Source organism: Rhinolophus sinicus, chromosome 4 (assembly GCF_057876585.1).
Source record: "Rhinolophus sinicus isolate RSI-liver-muscle chromosome 4, RSI-T2T, whole genome shotgun sequence".
NCBI lineage: Eukaryota > Metazoa > Chordata > Mammalia > Chiroptera > Rhinolophidae > Rhinolophus > Rhinolophus sinicus.
In genome coordinates, this window is record NC_142504.1 from 22722555 (window position 1) to 22740082 (window position 17528).

Below are 17528 nucleotides of genomic sequence, written 5' to 3' on the forward strand. Positions count from 1 at the left end.
ACAAAGCATCAAAAGTAGCAAATGAAGTAAGAAGAAAAGCAGAAGTAAAAGATGCAGAACAAATTAAGTCATCACAGCATTGTAAGACCCATTCAAAATAGGGTCATTTTATGCTTATTTTGACACATAACAATATTTTAGTTTAGAGATATAGAATTATTATTTTTTTATGTTTTGAAGCTGAACACTGTAAAGTACAATGTAATAACCAAAATAGCACTGTAAACGCTCCTATTGAACCTTTGATTCTGAACAATCCCAACACAATTAATTCAGTTAGGGTATGTGGTCTTGTTGTATGTACAAGATGACAGAAACTACGTGAAGACCATACAATTAAATCCATTCTATTTATTTGGGATGTTAGCCAGATTTCCTGATCAGTTTTCCAGAGGTGAAAAAAAGGTTCAAAATTATTGGGCCACCTAGTTGCTTGAGATGGTATTAATTATGTTCATGCTGTATTTAATAAAATTAAGAGTTTATAGTTATAATTGCTTGTCATGATTTTAGAATATGATTATTAATGAGGGAGTAAGGATAACCCTCCCTAAAGGACACTTCCTCCACTATTTCTTTATATACTCAACATACGATGTCAGACAATTAAGTTTGTCAACTCGTCCTAGAAAAAGTGCTACATACCTCATTGCTGAATATCACTATGGTCACCTTTGAAATACTCCCCTTGGGAAGCTATACACCAATGCCAGTGCCCAGTCTACCCTTCAAAGCAACTTTGGAACTCTTTTCTGGAATGGCCATCAGAGCTGTCATCGTATTACCTTTGATGTCCTGAATGTCATCAAAATGTCTTCCTTTCAATATTTCCTTTATCTTCAGGTAAAGAAAGAAGTCATTGGGGGCCAGATAAGATAAGTAGGGAGGGTGTTCCTATACTATTGTTTGTTTACTGGCTAAAAACTCCCTCACAGACAGTGCTGTGTGAGCTGGTGTATTGTCGTGATGCAAGAGCCATGAATTGTTGGTGAAAAGTTCAGGTCCTCTAACTTTTTCACACAGCCTTTTTATCAGTTCCAAATAGTAAACTTGGTTAACTGTTTGTCCACTTGGTACAAATTCATAATGAATGATCCCTCTGATATGAAAAAAAAGTTTAATAACATCGTAGCAACAAGTTCATGAACTTAATTGTCAGAGCTTGCATCTTCACCTTTTGTATCTGTGTGTATCTTTGAGACACAGTGATATATTGAACTGTTACTCTTCCTAAAGGAACCAGCTGGCTAATTTGTAAAAACGATATTCAACATCTTAGTCCATTTAGGAATAAGGTCTTTGTTCACAAGTTCTAGACAACTGTTAAGCCGAGTTAAAAACAAATAAAATACATGCCCTAGATTTGGGCATGTATTGCTCAAAATCAGGTTTTATCTTCTAATTCAGGAAATTAATTGATTTTGCACACATGGTAAGTCTGTTTAGAAAGAAAATTCTTATAAAAAGCTGAAAGAATTGTTCTTTGGCATGTAGATTATAGTTTTTGACCTTCAACAGTTGATTTTGATTAATATGTATATACTAATTTTCTTATGCTATGAAAATTAAGATACAGTTTTAGAGCTTATTCACTGTGATTTCACATCCTCTTATTAATTTTTTTTGGTTCCGAATATAGGAAACATGTTTTACAATATCATTTTATACTTATTAATTAATATGTTTCCTCTAATAATTGAATTTGAAGATACATTTCATTACAACTATTTGCATGCTGTATAACTCTATAAGACCAAAAAGTAGATTATTCTATGTTCTGGTGGCTTTTGCTAAATAATGGCTTCAGGGTTTTGGTTGTTCTGGGGAAACTGAACCAAATATACCCCTTTGATGTTGTGGTCAGTAAAAATTATCCATGGCTTCTTGTTACTTGAAAACTTATTTCCAGAACCTATAAGTACTTGTCTGCTTAAAGATCTCTTTCTCTTGCATTGGTACTGTATAGCCTCAATGACTGTTCACTGCATGTAAGGCAAACAAAGTCTATACAACGTGACTAATTATTTCAGATCTTATAAAATCTGTACTGAACCTTTCACTCACAATATTATCTCTGTTGTGGTCCCACCTATTCTCTTCCTCATCCCTTGAAATTATGTAGTTTTCTCATTCTTTGTCACTCAGTATTTTGCTTGATAGCATGTCATCCCTACTTGTCAGTTAGTTTTATGTTTCATTTAGGGCTTAGTTTAAAAGTACTCTTTCCCTGAAGTCGTTCCCATTTTTCTGGTTCTTGGAGTTCCTAAACTACTCATCAACTGTGGTGTCGTTCTGCACATGATTTTATTGTTATTTATTCTTAGGCACATCTCTGTCACCATCTCTTTTATCATTGATCCCCTGCACATGTGCTGGGAGCCAGATAAATAGTTGTGGTTAATGGTGATAGGATGATGAATAAGAAAGCTTCTGGAATACCTCTACACCTGGACATCAGCCAGATATGTTTCTGGAGATAAAGGGGTAGCTGCTGGGCGTCCATCAATCATGTGAGCAGTTGAGACGCTTAGAACACAAAGAATATCCAGGAAGTTCTAATTAATTTCCCAACCAGAAGAAAACTTTTCACAAAGAGAGGGACGGGAAGGGGAAATAGCAGATGTTGCAGAGATTAGATGAACTGGAATGAGCAACAGTGATAAGCTGGTGGCCAGCAGCCTTCTGGCAGGAAAGGAGACAGAGAGTGACAGTAAGGGAAAAATCAGATCTGCAGAGGATATTGCAGTGGGATGAAGAAATAGGCCCATAAGCAACATTGTAAGGGTTATTCTTTAGAATGTGTAATAAGATTCTATATCAAGATATGAATCTACTTTGCTATATCACCTAGAAATGTACTACTTAAAAAACATCCTGAGTTGTATATACATGTTCACACACTTCTGAAATAAGTCACATGATTAAGGATTTTTTTTTTTTGTGTGTGTGTTTTGCTCAAGATGTAATTTATCTTTAATATTTCAATGCATTTTGGACTTACAGGCTAAATAATGTATATTTAATAGGTTACTAATATGTAACTCCTAATGGAAAGTTGTATGAGACAAATTTTATTCCACATGTAAATATAGCAATTATATTTATTATTTGAGAGGAAAGTGCATTAATGAAAAATGGTTTGCTTACTATGCAGGGTTTGAAGAATTAAAATGGCCGTATATGGATAGTATGAGTATTGGAGGGGTACCAAATATTCTTTAATAGTTAATATAGTACATAGTTTCTTTGTGATTACAAGTGAAAGAACTCTTCCATGTTTATAGCTGATTTTAGTTTTCTTCTTGTTTATTTCCTATTTAATTTAAAATTAGAGCCAGTATGAAAACTAGGTAGCAGATGGAGTTTATTGAGCTGAGACTCTATTTGTGAGATACCTCATCTAGCCATTTTGAACACATTTGTCATGTTTGTGGTACCATGTCATTTAAATGTTACATTAAAACATTTGTCTGATAAAATACAGTGTTGGAATTCCTCTTGTAAAAAGGATGCCGACTATACGAAGGCTTTACAGTTGCTAGAACATCACTGTTTATGGTGTTAGTTATTTATTCCTAATTAAATTCTGAAGGCAAAAAGACTAGAAAACTCTCCCTCTAACCCAGTATTTTGCAATAGCTATGGTGTTGACATTTTGGTGCAGATCATTTATTTGTTCTGGAGGCTGACCTATGCATTATGGAGTATTTAACAATATCTCTGTCCTCTACCCACCGGGCGCCAGTAGTACTTCCCCAACCTACTTGTGACAACTGAAAATGTCTCCTGACATTGCTGCATTTCTCCTAAGGACAATGTTGCCCACAGTTGAGAACTGCTAATATAACCTATTTCATGTCATGCAAACTCCAGTTTTACAATGGCTTGTGTGTAGGGGGAGGGGTAAAGCTATGTATATTATGTTTGTAATTTCTAATAAATGCATAGGTAAATGTAATAAACTATGCTCTGTAGTAAACTATTTAAATCATCTATAAAAGTGACTGAAAACATTATTTATTACTATGGATCCTAATTAGTAATTTCAAATTAATGAAATTTTGCCTAGAATACAGTTTACTTGTGCATACTTTATTAGGGCATATGTATGTGGAAAACAGACTCTAACTATACTTACATATACATCTGGACAGTGTCTGTAATACTTAGAAAAAGTTAAAATTTTGTAAATGTAAATTAGATTATGTTATAAATTTGGCAAGAGTTTGAGGGGAAAAAAAGTTGAAGGAATTAGTTCTTTAATTTTGTCACTTATGTTTGCCATACTGATTTAATAAAGATATAGGTAATTTATTTAAGATGACTCGGAAAGGTAGTAGCTGGGGTACAGTCAAGGTTAAAATTATCTTCTGATTGCAACACGGAATAAATATAGCTATTGAAAATGAAAGAGGACCTTTAGATGAACATGGATTCAAATTAAGCTCCTACTGTGTCAAAGTGTGATCCATGGACTAGTTATAACAATATCAACTGGTAGCCTGTTAGAAATGCAAATTCTTAGACCCCACCCCACATCTAATGGAATAACAATCTGTATTTTTAATGAGATTCCTAGAGATTCTTATGCATATTGAAATTGGAGAAACACAGGTGTAAGCTTTTTTCCCTTTCTCCAGTATGATGTAAGCTTCATGAGGACAGCAACTTTGGTTAGTTTGTTGCTAGAGTTTCAGTGTACAATCTGGTGCCTGGCTCACAGCCCTCAATAAATATTTACTGGTGGAATGAATGAAACTAATCTATCAGTGGATAGGATACGCTTTGTTACTTTTTTTTTTTAAATTAAGACAGATAAGATTTGTTTATGTTAGCTTGAGCATTCTCAGCTTTCAAATGTTTTATGCATTATAAGAAACATAAAGAGGTCAAAATGCTGCATATACCTTTTTAACATATCCCGTCACAAAATGACAAAATGGATAATATTTACAAAATATGCCTGCCAGCATGATTTATACTAGCTACTTCCAGTTCGTTTTTTATTTGCTATAATATTGTCCGTTAGTTATAAGTAGTATACCATTCTGTGGTCAAACTCAATGGAAAAAATAACGTTGAGCAGATGTACATTTGATAGCTTTATTTTTTTGTTTAGACACCGTCGAGTTTTGGATGTATAATTTTGTGTGATAAGATAGGAGCCTTGATTTTTTGTGCTAGCTCTCAGGTTTGTTAGGATTAGAGCCTGTATTTCCCATTCCACAATCCTTTTAGTTTTGCATCAGAACAATAATTGGCCTTCGAAGGGAATTTTAACAGTGTGAGAGAGGGATGCACAAAGGCGCAGTTTTCTTAAGACAGTTTTACTCCAGTTATCACTCCTGCGTCCATCCCCAGCTGCTTGGCATGTATTGAGTGCAGCGGTTCAGGGCACTTTCCTCTTTTCCAGGATCAAATCTGAGAATCTGAATTGGAGGACCTTTCTAAGATACTTTCTTTCCTGTCCCAGAAAAATGATCTGAGTTAGTGGGTTGTGTATGGCAGCAATTAAACTTTTAATTTATTTTGTATTGTTTTTAAATAAATTTATTGGGTAACATTGGTTAGTAAAATTATAGAAGTTTCAAGTGTACAATTCTATAATGCATCATCTATATATTGCATTGTGTGTTCCCCACCCAGAGTCAGTTCTCCTTCCATCACCATATATTTGACCCCCTTTACCCCCTTTGGCCACCCTACCTCCTCTCTTATCCTCTGGTAACCACTCAACTGTTGTCTATGAGTTTTTGTTTGTTTGTCTTGTTCGTTTGTTACTTTCAGTTTTATATCCCACATATGAGTGAAATTATATGGTTTCAACGTTTTCTACTTTTTAGTACTTAAATGATTTTCCCCAGAGGAGGTGTTTCTCCTCAGCCTCTGAATAAAGGTTTTGAGATTTCCATGATGACATAATAGTCACCTGGAGTGAACTAACACGCACTGTACTTTAGAGGTTAAGTATGTGGACCTAGGGGTCCAACAGACCTTAGTCTGAGTACTGCCCCTACTGGCTGTAGGACTCACACAGGTTATTTCAACTTCAGTTGAAATCCATAACATGAGGGAAACATGATAACACCGTGTTTCCCCAAAAATAAGACTTAGCCGGACAATTAGCACTAATGCGTCTTTTGGAGTGAAAATTAATACAATACCCAGTATTATATTATATTATATTATATTACATTATACTACATTATTATATTATATTATTATTATATTATATTATTACATAAGACCTGGTCTTATATTATAGTAAAATAAGACCGGGTCTTATATTAATTTTTGCTCCAAAAGACGCATTAGAGCTGATTGTCCGGCTAGGTCTTATTTTTGGGGAAACACGGTATATGGATACATATGGTATGTGATTTCTTTAAGACAATTGTTTAAAATATTTAGCACAGATTCTGACAACTGGTAAAGCCTCAGTAAAAGCAGGTATAAAATGCAAAGGGATAATGGGGAGATGTGGTGATGTGCTAAAATGTCATTTAAAAGTGGAAGTTAAATGAAAGTGAGTGGAATGATAATAGCAAGCATTCAATGTAGCAAAATGTGAAAGGCTGGTTGTTAGTGCTTTACATATATTCAGGCAAACAAAGATGAATGCCCTTACAGCACTCACACTAGGCTTTAGGTTTTCTAGAGCACGGATTCTTGGGAAAGCCCGTGTTCTCGGGAACAGAAGCATCCAGTGTATTATGTAGCATTGCAAATGGTTCTTCAAGGCTGAATATTTGACTCCAATCTTTGTGCAGTGTGGCTTTTGAGCTACACAATTAAGGAAGCACCAGCCCTTCCCTTGTGATAAAGGACTGGGATTCAACCCCAGTGCGCCATGGTAGAACCTTTCTTCTAGTGCTATTCTGCCTACCCAGAATTTAGGATTGGGAGAATATCAAGACTTTCTTTGGTATGTCCAACAGAAGAGGGCCTGTGTCTGGTGGTTGCAGCTTAGGAAGCAGAGGGCCACTCGTATGATCTACCTACTCAGTGCTCATGGTTAGAGATGCACATCTTATAGAAAAGAACATGGCAGAACAGTAGTAACAGGATTCATTTATCCCCTCAACACTCTACCAAGATTCATTGCCTTATACGTGTTGCATTTTTCACTCAAGCTTTCTAAGAGGCCAACCTACAGGGAAGAATTCCTGGAAATGTTAATTCTTAAGTCTCACATATTAATTTAACTAATCTTCCTATCAATTCTGAAGCATTTCTTTTACTGATGAGTAAACTGAGCCACAGGGCTTAAGTAATTGACCCACAGTCACACAGCAAGTTTATTGCAGAGCTAGATTTAAACCCAGGGAGCTTGACTCCCGAGGCTGTGCTGTTAGCTACAAAAAGGAGCTTTAAAGCTGATTGTAAAAAAAATATAAAAATAACAATAATATAGTAAATGCTCAATGATAGGTGGACGAAATCTCCATGAAAGTCTAAAAATAATTAGGACGTAAATTTTAATTGGCAACTCAAAATTTGAGGATAGTGTATTTCAGGTTAAGTTTACTGAAAATGAAGATGGAGAGGCTCTGGATTGTTGCCCTCTGGCTGAAGGTCCAGACACAGCACCCACAGGCCAGAGACAACTCAACTGATAAAGACAGTGACTAATGAGCTGACGGCCCAATCCCAACCTTCAGTTGGCAGCAGTCGTAGTTACAGAAGATTCCCTTCAAAAATCTGGGTTTGCAATATAGAAAGACTTTCCCCCTAGCATTGTTGAGGTATAATTGACAAATAAGAATTGTATATATTTAAGGTATACAACTCGGTATTTTGATATACATATATACTTTGAAATAATCACCACAGTCAGGCTAATTAACTCATCCATCACTTCATATAGTTACCCCTTTCTTCCTTTTTTTCTTTTTTGAGCACTTAAGATCTACTTTCTTAGTAAATTTCAAGTATACAATGCACTGTTGCTAATTACAGTTACCATGCTGTACCTTAGATCTCCAAAATGTATTCATCTTGCGTGACTGAAACTTTGTACCCTTGGACCAAGGTCTCCCCATTTTCCCCACACCCCAGCCCTGGGTAACCACCAGACTTTCAGTTCTTAGTGTTGTTTACAGAGTGGAAAGAAAGTGCATCTCTCTCCGATTCCTTTGTTTATACCCACATTAGTGCCATGTTTGAATGGGAGGGAGGTGAAAAATTGGATTCAGAATTAGAGATGATCCAGCCAACATGTTCCATCCATAAAAAGAGAAACACATTTTTGAAACCTCTGACTCATGGGAGTTGAACCAAAGCCTTTTAGCCTTAGTGAAGCCTTAGCTCCTCTTGAAATGGAAAACATTTTTTGACAACTCATCTCCCTTCCTAAAATCCTTGCCTTAGATAGTATGTTGACTATGCAGATGTTTGCATTTAGTTAATAGTAAATCTTTTCTGAATTCTTATGATGTAAGGAACATATTTTATTTATTTATTTTTTGTATCCTTTAATTTTACTGAACACATTGGAAAGTTGTTTTAAATTTTGTTTAAATGTTCTTTGAACCAAAATATTTACAGAGCACAGAGTTCTAGCCAGCAGATTGTTCCATTTGTTGTGTTTGAGTATGGAAACATTGGAATGACAGCATAAGATGATGCCGTAGAGCTTTCTCATAAACAACCTAATAGCGTTGTCTAATGCAGTCTTTGTTTATTGAAGGTGTCAAAGAGTCCTTTGCTACATTTAGGTAAAAATCTCAATTTCTTTATTCAGGCATGGAAAATATTGTTTGTTTTCCAGTTGGGAGGAAAGCAGAGCAGTGTGACCAAATAAAAGAATTACGCTTAACTGGAAACAATTATTAACAGTCTCAATTTCAAGAAGAAAATAATGCAAGTTCATTTCTGTGTTTTTTTTTAAAGGGGTTACAAATATGCTAACATTTAATACTTTTTGTAAAAACATTGTGCATGCCTTTCTGTTTTACACTGTGGGCATTGGTTGACGAATAACTTTAATCTTTTAATTGGAGTGTTTAATTTATCACATAATAGTAGAGCAAATATATTTTAATAATAACAACAATAACTAACACTGTAGCTGGTCGCTGTGCTTTCTCTCTCTCTCTCTCCTGCATATATTAGCTTTAAGAAGGTAACAAGTATAGATTGAAGTCAATATGGCTGAAGCCATCACAGGCAAGAATGAGCCCAGTGTTAGTGACAATATAGGAAAATGGCCTTAGAGTTTGAGAATATTTGTGTTGAAAAGTGGAGTTGGATGGTTATGATTTGAATAGAATATAAGTACATTATCGATGACTTTAATGAGAAATTCACAATTTTAGATTTAATCTAATAGTAATTACACACACAATCATGTAATATGTATGTATATCTATATTAAATTGCACATTCTAATTGAAAAAATTGAAATGAGGCTCTGTTGTAGAAATACTAATCTTAAAATACTCTTAATATTTAGTGAATAGTCTACTTTTTTTTTTTTTTTTTTAGAATGTACACTACACAAGTGCTATGGACTGAATATGTTCTCTCCCCCAATTTGTATGTTGCAATCCTACCTGCAAAGTGATAATATGAGAAAGTAGACCCTTTGGGAGATGAGTAGGTCACTAGGATGGAGCCCTCATGAATGAGATTAGCGCTCATGTAAAAGAGACCCCTGAGGGCTCCCTTCCCTCTTCTGTGAGGATACAGCAAGAAGACTGCTGTCTTTGAACAAGGAAGCATGCCCTCCCCAGACACTGAATCTACCAGTGCTTTGTATTAGACTTCCTAGGCTCCAGACATGTTTGTTTAAGTCATTCAAACAGTAGTGTTTTGTTACAGTAGCCTGAACTAAGACAACAGGTAAAATAAAATAATTCCTTGAAAAATTTAAAAATGATTGTGACAACCATGTAAATATAATTTACAAAATCTCCCTCCTTCAGTGCTTACAAAACAAACAAACAAGCAAAAAACCACAAATAGTAAATCAAGCAAACAAAATTACTAACAACAACCAACAAAGGTAAGAGACCCAACTCAACTTCAGGTATCAATTTCACCAGTAACAGTCAAGAAACAAGCAAGGTGATGACCTGGCTCATCGTGTCTTCTAAACCCCACCCATGGATCCTCAAGACAGTGTTATAGGGCAAAAGGTGATTTATTAAATCCAGATAATTCTTATATTTTTAAATTAGGGAGAAGCAAATTGAGGGACTAAAGTGAAACCCAGGGAAAATCAGATCAAATTCCTCAATTCTCTGTGGTACCTCAGCAGAGGCAGGGTAAGCTATCCCAATAACTACCATTTTTAACTCTCGAACTTATCAAAAAATAATTAGATAGCTTTATGATTCATTGTAAAAAGTAATCACAGCACATACAAGTCAGATTTTAAAAATCTGAAAGAAACCTCAAGGCTCCACCTTAGCCCCCCCGAAATATTCTAATACCTTTTGGTTCTACAGAAGGGCTCAGTAAAAGTCTGACTTCAAGAAAGGGTAAAAACTCACAGTGGCATCGCAAGGGATTAATAGTGTTTGAATGGCTAAGGAAACAAAATTAAGACTAGAACAATAGTTTTATGGAACTAAGCAGTCCATTAGGAATAGAAGACATCAAAAGTCAGGTTATTATCATAGAAACTTGAAATAATCACATTGTATTCCAAGTGTATTCCAAATAAATAATCAGTGTATTCCAAGTAAAAATTAAATAATAACTAACAGAGAATTGAAGTGAATGACACTAAAGGCATCCGACACATAGGTAATGTGTATATGTCAAGTAGACAAGCCAAGAAATTCTTCTGGAAGCTGGAAGAAAATTTCCTTGAAATGAGAAATTGATTCTGTAAGACTTAAAAGGGCATATTTTCTGGAAAAAACTGAGGAATAACAACTGACAATTAAACCTGTTCTGATTCTGATTAGGATTTTGAACTTCCATATAAAGAATTCTTCAGGTAGGCACCTATGTGCAAAACACAAAAACAAAACTTATAGAAACAAGGATAATTTATCTACAGTGTTCACTGTGCAAATATAATGAAGCAGTGTCTATAAATTTTGGAGGAAATGAAAGTGGAATCCAAGAATATTACCACCAGTCAAATTATCAGTTATAAAGACAATAGGAAAATATATGTCTATGAAAACTTCTTGGTAAAACTACGTGATGTTGAAATCGACCCAATAAAATGATGAATGGAGAATGGGTGAACGACAAATGGAGTATCAAAAGCATCAGGATAGTGCACAATGTTTGAAGATAGTGGAACTGACTACAGATTTATGAGGGAAAGTGTGAACCAAACTTTTAGTCCCAGATTAGCTAGCGATTCTTTGAGTATAAAAGCAAAAACTCAAGGAACCTGAAAGTATCGAGGCTTTCATTAAAAAAACAAACAAACAAACAAAGCTACTTATGGATGAAGTTCATCAAATAAAGTTAATTAAAGTAAAGAATTTAGAAAAGGAGAGATTTTTGTTAAGAAGTCAATTTCCTGGAATATAGATTGTCTAAATTATGTGGATTTTGAATATACTATAGGATATGAACCTAATAAAGCTGTCAGAGTAAAAAACAATATGATTGGCTAAAACTAGACTGTGGGTAGAAATTAAAATGTGCTTTATTCTCTCATAGAAGGAAGTCAGTTAATACTAGCTTACAAATAAAATTCATTGCCATTAGAAGCCCAAAGTCTTAATTCTATCCCCGATATTTTTTCTTAACATTTAGAAACTAACTGAACTCTCTAGAAGTGAAGAATTATCTGAAATTTAGCAGCATCTTCAGTTTTACTATATTGGTTCTTTTGCTAATATTAAATCATTTAATTAAAATGACATGCATATCGTGATCTCATTTTAATAAAATATATGAATGCTTTTGTTCCTTCATCTTTTTGTTCTACCAGCTTACTTCATATATTATTAATAAAGAATGGTTGGAATGATACTTACCCAATGTTCAGGGTAATTATTTCTAAGTAGTGGTCTTTTGGGGTGAATTTTTTTAACCCTTTAAAAAAGCCTTTCATGTTTCTTTTTAATTTTAAGAACGTATAATTTTTATCATTGAAAGAGGACTTTTTTTTTTTCTTTTAAAAAACTGGTAAGTTTTAAAAACCTATTTATCAAGCATTTGCTAATGGTGTGAAGAAACATGAGTTTCTGTCCTCAAGTATCCCCTACCCTGTTCTCAAGAATTTTATCAATTCTAACACTTAAAAAGCTAAATCAGAATATCCTTCATGTTCTCATCATAGACCTTATTTATGTACATGTAAAAGAAAATTATATATATATTTTTAAATTCAGAATTCACTTAAACACACATTTGTTGAAGTTCGGATGATCTGTTGAAGATCTGGTGATGTGGTTATCTTATTTTATATCTATCAAGTCAGAAACTTGGTAGGATCTGAAGATTACCTACGTGTATGCGAAAATACCTGCTGATATCCTAAGTATTGGCAAAAGACATGAAACTTCCGAGTCAGAGAAAAGACAACGTTCTACAATAGAAGCAGTAAGGAGAATAACAGTGTACCACTGGTGTTCTGAATTGCAAGTCCCACAAGAAAAGGCATTTGGGGCTAGGTGTTGCCAAGCAGTGGGGTGCATTGGAGAAGAATCTTGATATTGGGAAGCACTGGGCTTCCACTGGAGCTGCTGGTAAACCAGCCCATCCTCCCTTTCACAAGAGACATTGTCTTTATTGCTCAGGAATGCCAAGCAAATCTGAGCCAAGGGAGAGAGATGTCTCTACTTTCTGGAACATAAGTAAATTTGCACCAGGAAGAGATCTATCTGTTTGCAAGTCTGGGTGCTGTGGACATCCTTGAAAACCCAATCTGGAGTAAATTAGCTATTAATGCCTTTGAATATGTTTGGATATGTGAGAACCCCCTGGCAAATTGTCTCCCTGTCGTTTCTAGATGTGGCACAATGGAAACTGATTTCTTCTCTATTTCATTGTCAATATGTGGCTGACAACTATGGACTTTTTCTTTTTTGAAAATAATGTTCTTTCTGAACTTAGTCCTCAATGAGAACTTTAAACCTAAATAAAATTCTTGAAATTTATGAGTCAACTGATTCCTATAGCAAAGCAAAGACCTTAAAACCTTTACTTCCTTTTCTCAAATATTTCATCAAAATTATGTAGAATTGAAGCTGAGTTCTGCTGAAGAGGTATTATTCTTAGAGATTGATACTTTACTAAGGAACATGCATTTTATTTTAGAATTATATGTAAGCATTCTAAATGGAATGCCAGTATTAACCACTGAAATGTGACTTCCTATGGAACTGATATAACAGAGATATCATTTTAACAGATCCTTTGTTTAGTATTTAAGTTGTTGATATTGTTGTAATAGAAAAAATAGGAATTAATTAGAATATTGAACTATATGGAATAAAAATTTCATTGGGTAAGTTTTTGTACTGTATGTACCATTCCTTCAAAATCTAGTCTGGGATTACATCTAGTCTTTTCATCTCTTCTCTTACTATCATTGCCCTAGTTCAATTCTTTATCACTTATATTATGACGATAATTTCTTATTGCTTTCCCTGCTTCTAGTCATTCCAGGTTTTGTTAAAACTATTCTTTGTAACTGTAGTAATTCAGTATGCTTACAGAATCCTCCAACAATCCCTGTGTGACCAACCGTTTTATTTTATTCCAACATTCTCTACAATATATTCTTTATATAAGAAAAATCAGACTCCTTACCTATACCTGAATATATCCTGTGCCATTTCTATGTATTTTTTCTTTATCTGAAACAATTTCCTAATATGTTTGTTTGCTCAAATAATAGTCATTATTCAAGGACTAGTTCAAATGTCTTTCTTGGTAGCTTCATAAATTTAAGCCTGAATTTTTTGTTTTTATATGTGGTCCTTGGCTTTACGAGCCTATAGCAATTTTGTGCTCATTTGTAACAAAGTTGTTTTATATTCAGATTTGGTCTTTCTGCTAATTTGTAAACTCTTTTTCCCCCTCTGTTTTTTCTTCTTCTAGCATGTAAAAGTCACATCTGGGGCTCTGGGTCATACTGGCAGAGATCTTCAACAAATCATCTTAGAGCAATGCTATAATTTTGTTTGTGTGAATGTAAGTAGTAAATACAAATGATTGAAAGCACTAGAGAATCTGTATAAATGTAGTGTGGAAGACAGCATATTTTTCTTGTTTCTTAAATATTCGAATTTAAGATTCTGATAGATGAGTTGTGTTATTTGATATGTATTTGGAAATTTTACTTTTTATCCTTTGAAACAGGAAAATAACATTTTTAATAACTAATTCCCATAATGAGAAAACAGTGATATTTATTTAGACAATATTTTCAATTTTATGTCTTGTATGTGGTATAAAGCAGATAAAATGACACAGGTTTCAATTAATAAATCGTTCAAATTTCAATAAGTATAAACTTACGGTTATCCTTTAAAATTGCATGAAAATAAAAATTGAGTTTGATGAATATTTTGAATGATTATTTAAAAGTTCTGCATTTTGCTCCTTGAATTAAATTTTAAATCATTTAAGAACTTCTTTTCACTTCCTTTTATTTTTCTGGTCTTTCAGGTTAGGGCCTATGAATTTGAAGAAACCCAGAAACTACTGGATGTGCTTAAAGAGAGTGATCTTTCCATTTTGTACCCTGTTGTTGTGATTTCAGTAAGTGAATGAATTAAGGTAGCTTTGTCTCTTCAAATTATGTTTCATTTCTTGGAATTCAGATTTTCTATTTAACCAAATTTCATCAAACTGAGGAAATCCACCCAAACCCAGAAGACACTTTTCATTGTGGATTCTTGAGTTTATGCTCTTGCTATGATTTCTATTACTGCTTGCCCTTATTACTGCAATTGTTTGGCTGATGAGACAGATTTGGAAAACAATTTAATTCACCTTAGCAATCAATTTCATTTCTTTTTCTTCATTAAAATCTCAAAGTGTGTTGCTGAGTTGATTAGATGTTTGGATAATTTGAAAGAGCTTTAGTTAGCATATTACCATGGTATTGTTGACTACTTGGGCTGAAGTAGATGTCAGCATTAGAATAGATAGAGATAGTTGGATGGGGTCACGTTGTAAATCTTCTGTTTCTTAATGACTGTGTGTGTGTGTTGGGATGACATTTCTTATCATATGCAGTCATTGAACTGTGAGTCTTTGGAAACAAATACTCTAATGACAAGCACACCTTGTATTAGGAGAATATCCCCTACTTGAAAAAACAAACAAACATTTTTTTCTTTTTTTGATTGAGACTGGTGGCATATAAGAATTAAAAAAAAATATGGGGATACCACATTTATTTCTTTGTTTGTTTGTCTGTTTTGGAAGTGATAAATGTCACCTTGATTGTTTTCATGGTGTATGCATGTGTTCAAATCCATCAAATTGTATACATTAAGAGGACGCTTTTTGTATAACACTTATCCCCCAATAAAGCTGTTTTAAAAAGTTAAAAAAAAAAAAGAATTAAAAAAAATTAGATCCCTTTCTGTGTCTTTTAACAAAAAACCCTATAAACATTAAAAACCAATGCTTTCTTTTGTAACGTTAAATTATTAGAAATCCTGTCAGAGAGTCCTTTTCAGATGTGATTTCTGATGCTCTTTAGTCTGTTGTATAAGTCATCATGGATCCAAATGTTTTATCCTTAGCTGACAGCTAACGGAAGTTACTGTTGTTAACCTTCTCTTCTTTGTGGCTACCAGGGGGTATATAGTACTGCTAGCACCTTTTCCAGATTGCAACTCTGAAGAGGAGTATCTAGATGCTCTTTTTAGAATAATCTGATATGATAGCTATCAATGTGGGACATGGTCGGTTCTCTATTTTCTACTTCTAGCACATGTTTTTGTTTGCTACTTAAATAATGAACAAATGTTTAGAAAAATAAAGTAATATGTTAAACGCATGAAAATAGTAAAAGGTAATTTCATAAAATTTCTGATATAAAAATCACTCCAGTAGAGCATTAGGCTTTTACCTAAATTATACAAGACTCAAAAGTGCTAAGAGTCTGAATTGTAGGCTGGATTCTTGGCTTAGAAATTAATGATCAGAGAGCTGTTCTTTTTGTTTGTTTGTTTGTTTGTTTGCTTATTTTCCCCCTAGCAATGGAGAAGAGAGTTTCAGGAGATAAAACTAACTGTAGCTGTTTTCCAGTCAAGATTATACATAACCAGTTGGAAAACTATCAAAAACTACCTTCACAGATACAGAAAGTCTAATTTATTTGCATCTGGCAGGATTTCCACAAAAAATCCTTTGGTACTACTATCAAATGAGATAATGGACAGTGTAATCTTATTTAAAGCTTTTTTTTTTTTTTTTTTTTTCCAGTGAGCATAGCTGATTCATATAATAGGCACCAAACAAATGTTTAATTTTTAAAAGCAGAAATAAATTCGCAACAAATCTAAATAGAAGTTCACAACCTAGATATGAAGTAGACTTTTTACTTTTACATTAGTTTATCACTTTGCTACAGCAAAATAATTTTACTGTAATTATATGAATGATTATACGAAAACTCTACCTTCCTCTGACAATGTAGACAATTTTATTGGTGCTTAATGAGAGATAGGAATCCATGAATTCACTTTAGCAAAACATAAATTGTAGTATGGAATTTTAATGCTTTGAAAGCATAAATAAACCTTTAGAAGTGCCTTATGTAGTTCTAGTTACTGGGAAGTAGTTTATTGACATAACAGATCAGAATATATGATCTTTAAAAACTTCAAAATGTTTAATATTTGAACATGTCAGCAAATAAAAAAATAGAAAACCACCATCCATTGACACTTGATATTTTCACATCTGGGGAAACTGTCACAGAGATGTAAATTGTTTCCAGAAGGTTCCACAGCTCACCAATGGCAGAGCCAGGAACAGAATCAATCCAATATGCAATGTATCAAATACACTTGTTACTTTTATGCTCTCATGAATGTGTTAAATAATAAGATGAAAAAAGATTAAAAATATACATATACACACATATATGTATTTAATATGTCTTCCTAATAAAGAACAAATGACAATTGGAAAAACATAAATTCCTTCTTTTAAGTGCTAATGACTTCTTACTTTAGCTTCACAGGGTATTGAGCCTTTATTGAATTTAAGTTATAAAAATCTGTGATCCTATTAAATTTCTTAACAGATCCCAGACTTGTATCTTTGTCACCTTACCTAACTAGTTCTGTATGCTTCCTTCTATTAACCCTGTTATCACTAAGCTAAGACAATGTGTTTTTAAGGCACAAGTTCTTATAAACCAAACAAAAGAGAGCAGGCTATTGTAATTCTCACTGCCTCCATATTAGTTACTTTTTACTATATATGTATACATATATGTGTGTGTGTGTATATATATATATACACATATATACACACATATATGTACATATATACACATGTATACATATATGTACATATATATGTATATATGTATTTCATATATACATTTCATATATATATTATATATATATATGTATTTC

At 33.6% G+C, this 17528-nt stretch overlaps 1 protein-coding gene and 1 long non-coding RNA gene across 3 annotated transcripts in view; one reads left to right on the plus strand and one right to left on the minus strand.

Annotated features, from left to right (window-relative positions):
- CRPPA (CDP-L-ribitol pyrophosphorylase A) overlaps positions 1 to 17528 on the plus strand; it is a 217447-nt gene that overhangs the window by 90027 nt on the left and 109892 nt on the right. The window contains exons 7-8 of one of the 2 annotated variants that reach the window (XM_019727133.3): positions 14023 to 14115; positions 14593 to 14685. The exons of the other annotated variant lie outside the window; for it this stretch is intronic. Coding sequence (XP_019582692.3) covers positions 14023 to 14115; positions 14593 to 14685 — 186 coding nt within the window. The remainder of the gene's footprint in view (positions 1 to 14022; positions 14116 to 14592; positions 14686 to 17528) is intronic. 2 annotated transcript variants of the gene reach the window in all.
- LOC148758339 (uncharacterized) overlaps positions 1 to 17528 on the minus strand; it is a 60785-nt gene that overhangs the window by 30141 nt on the left and 13116 nt on the right. The window lies entirely within an intron of this gene.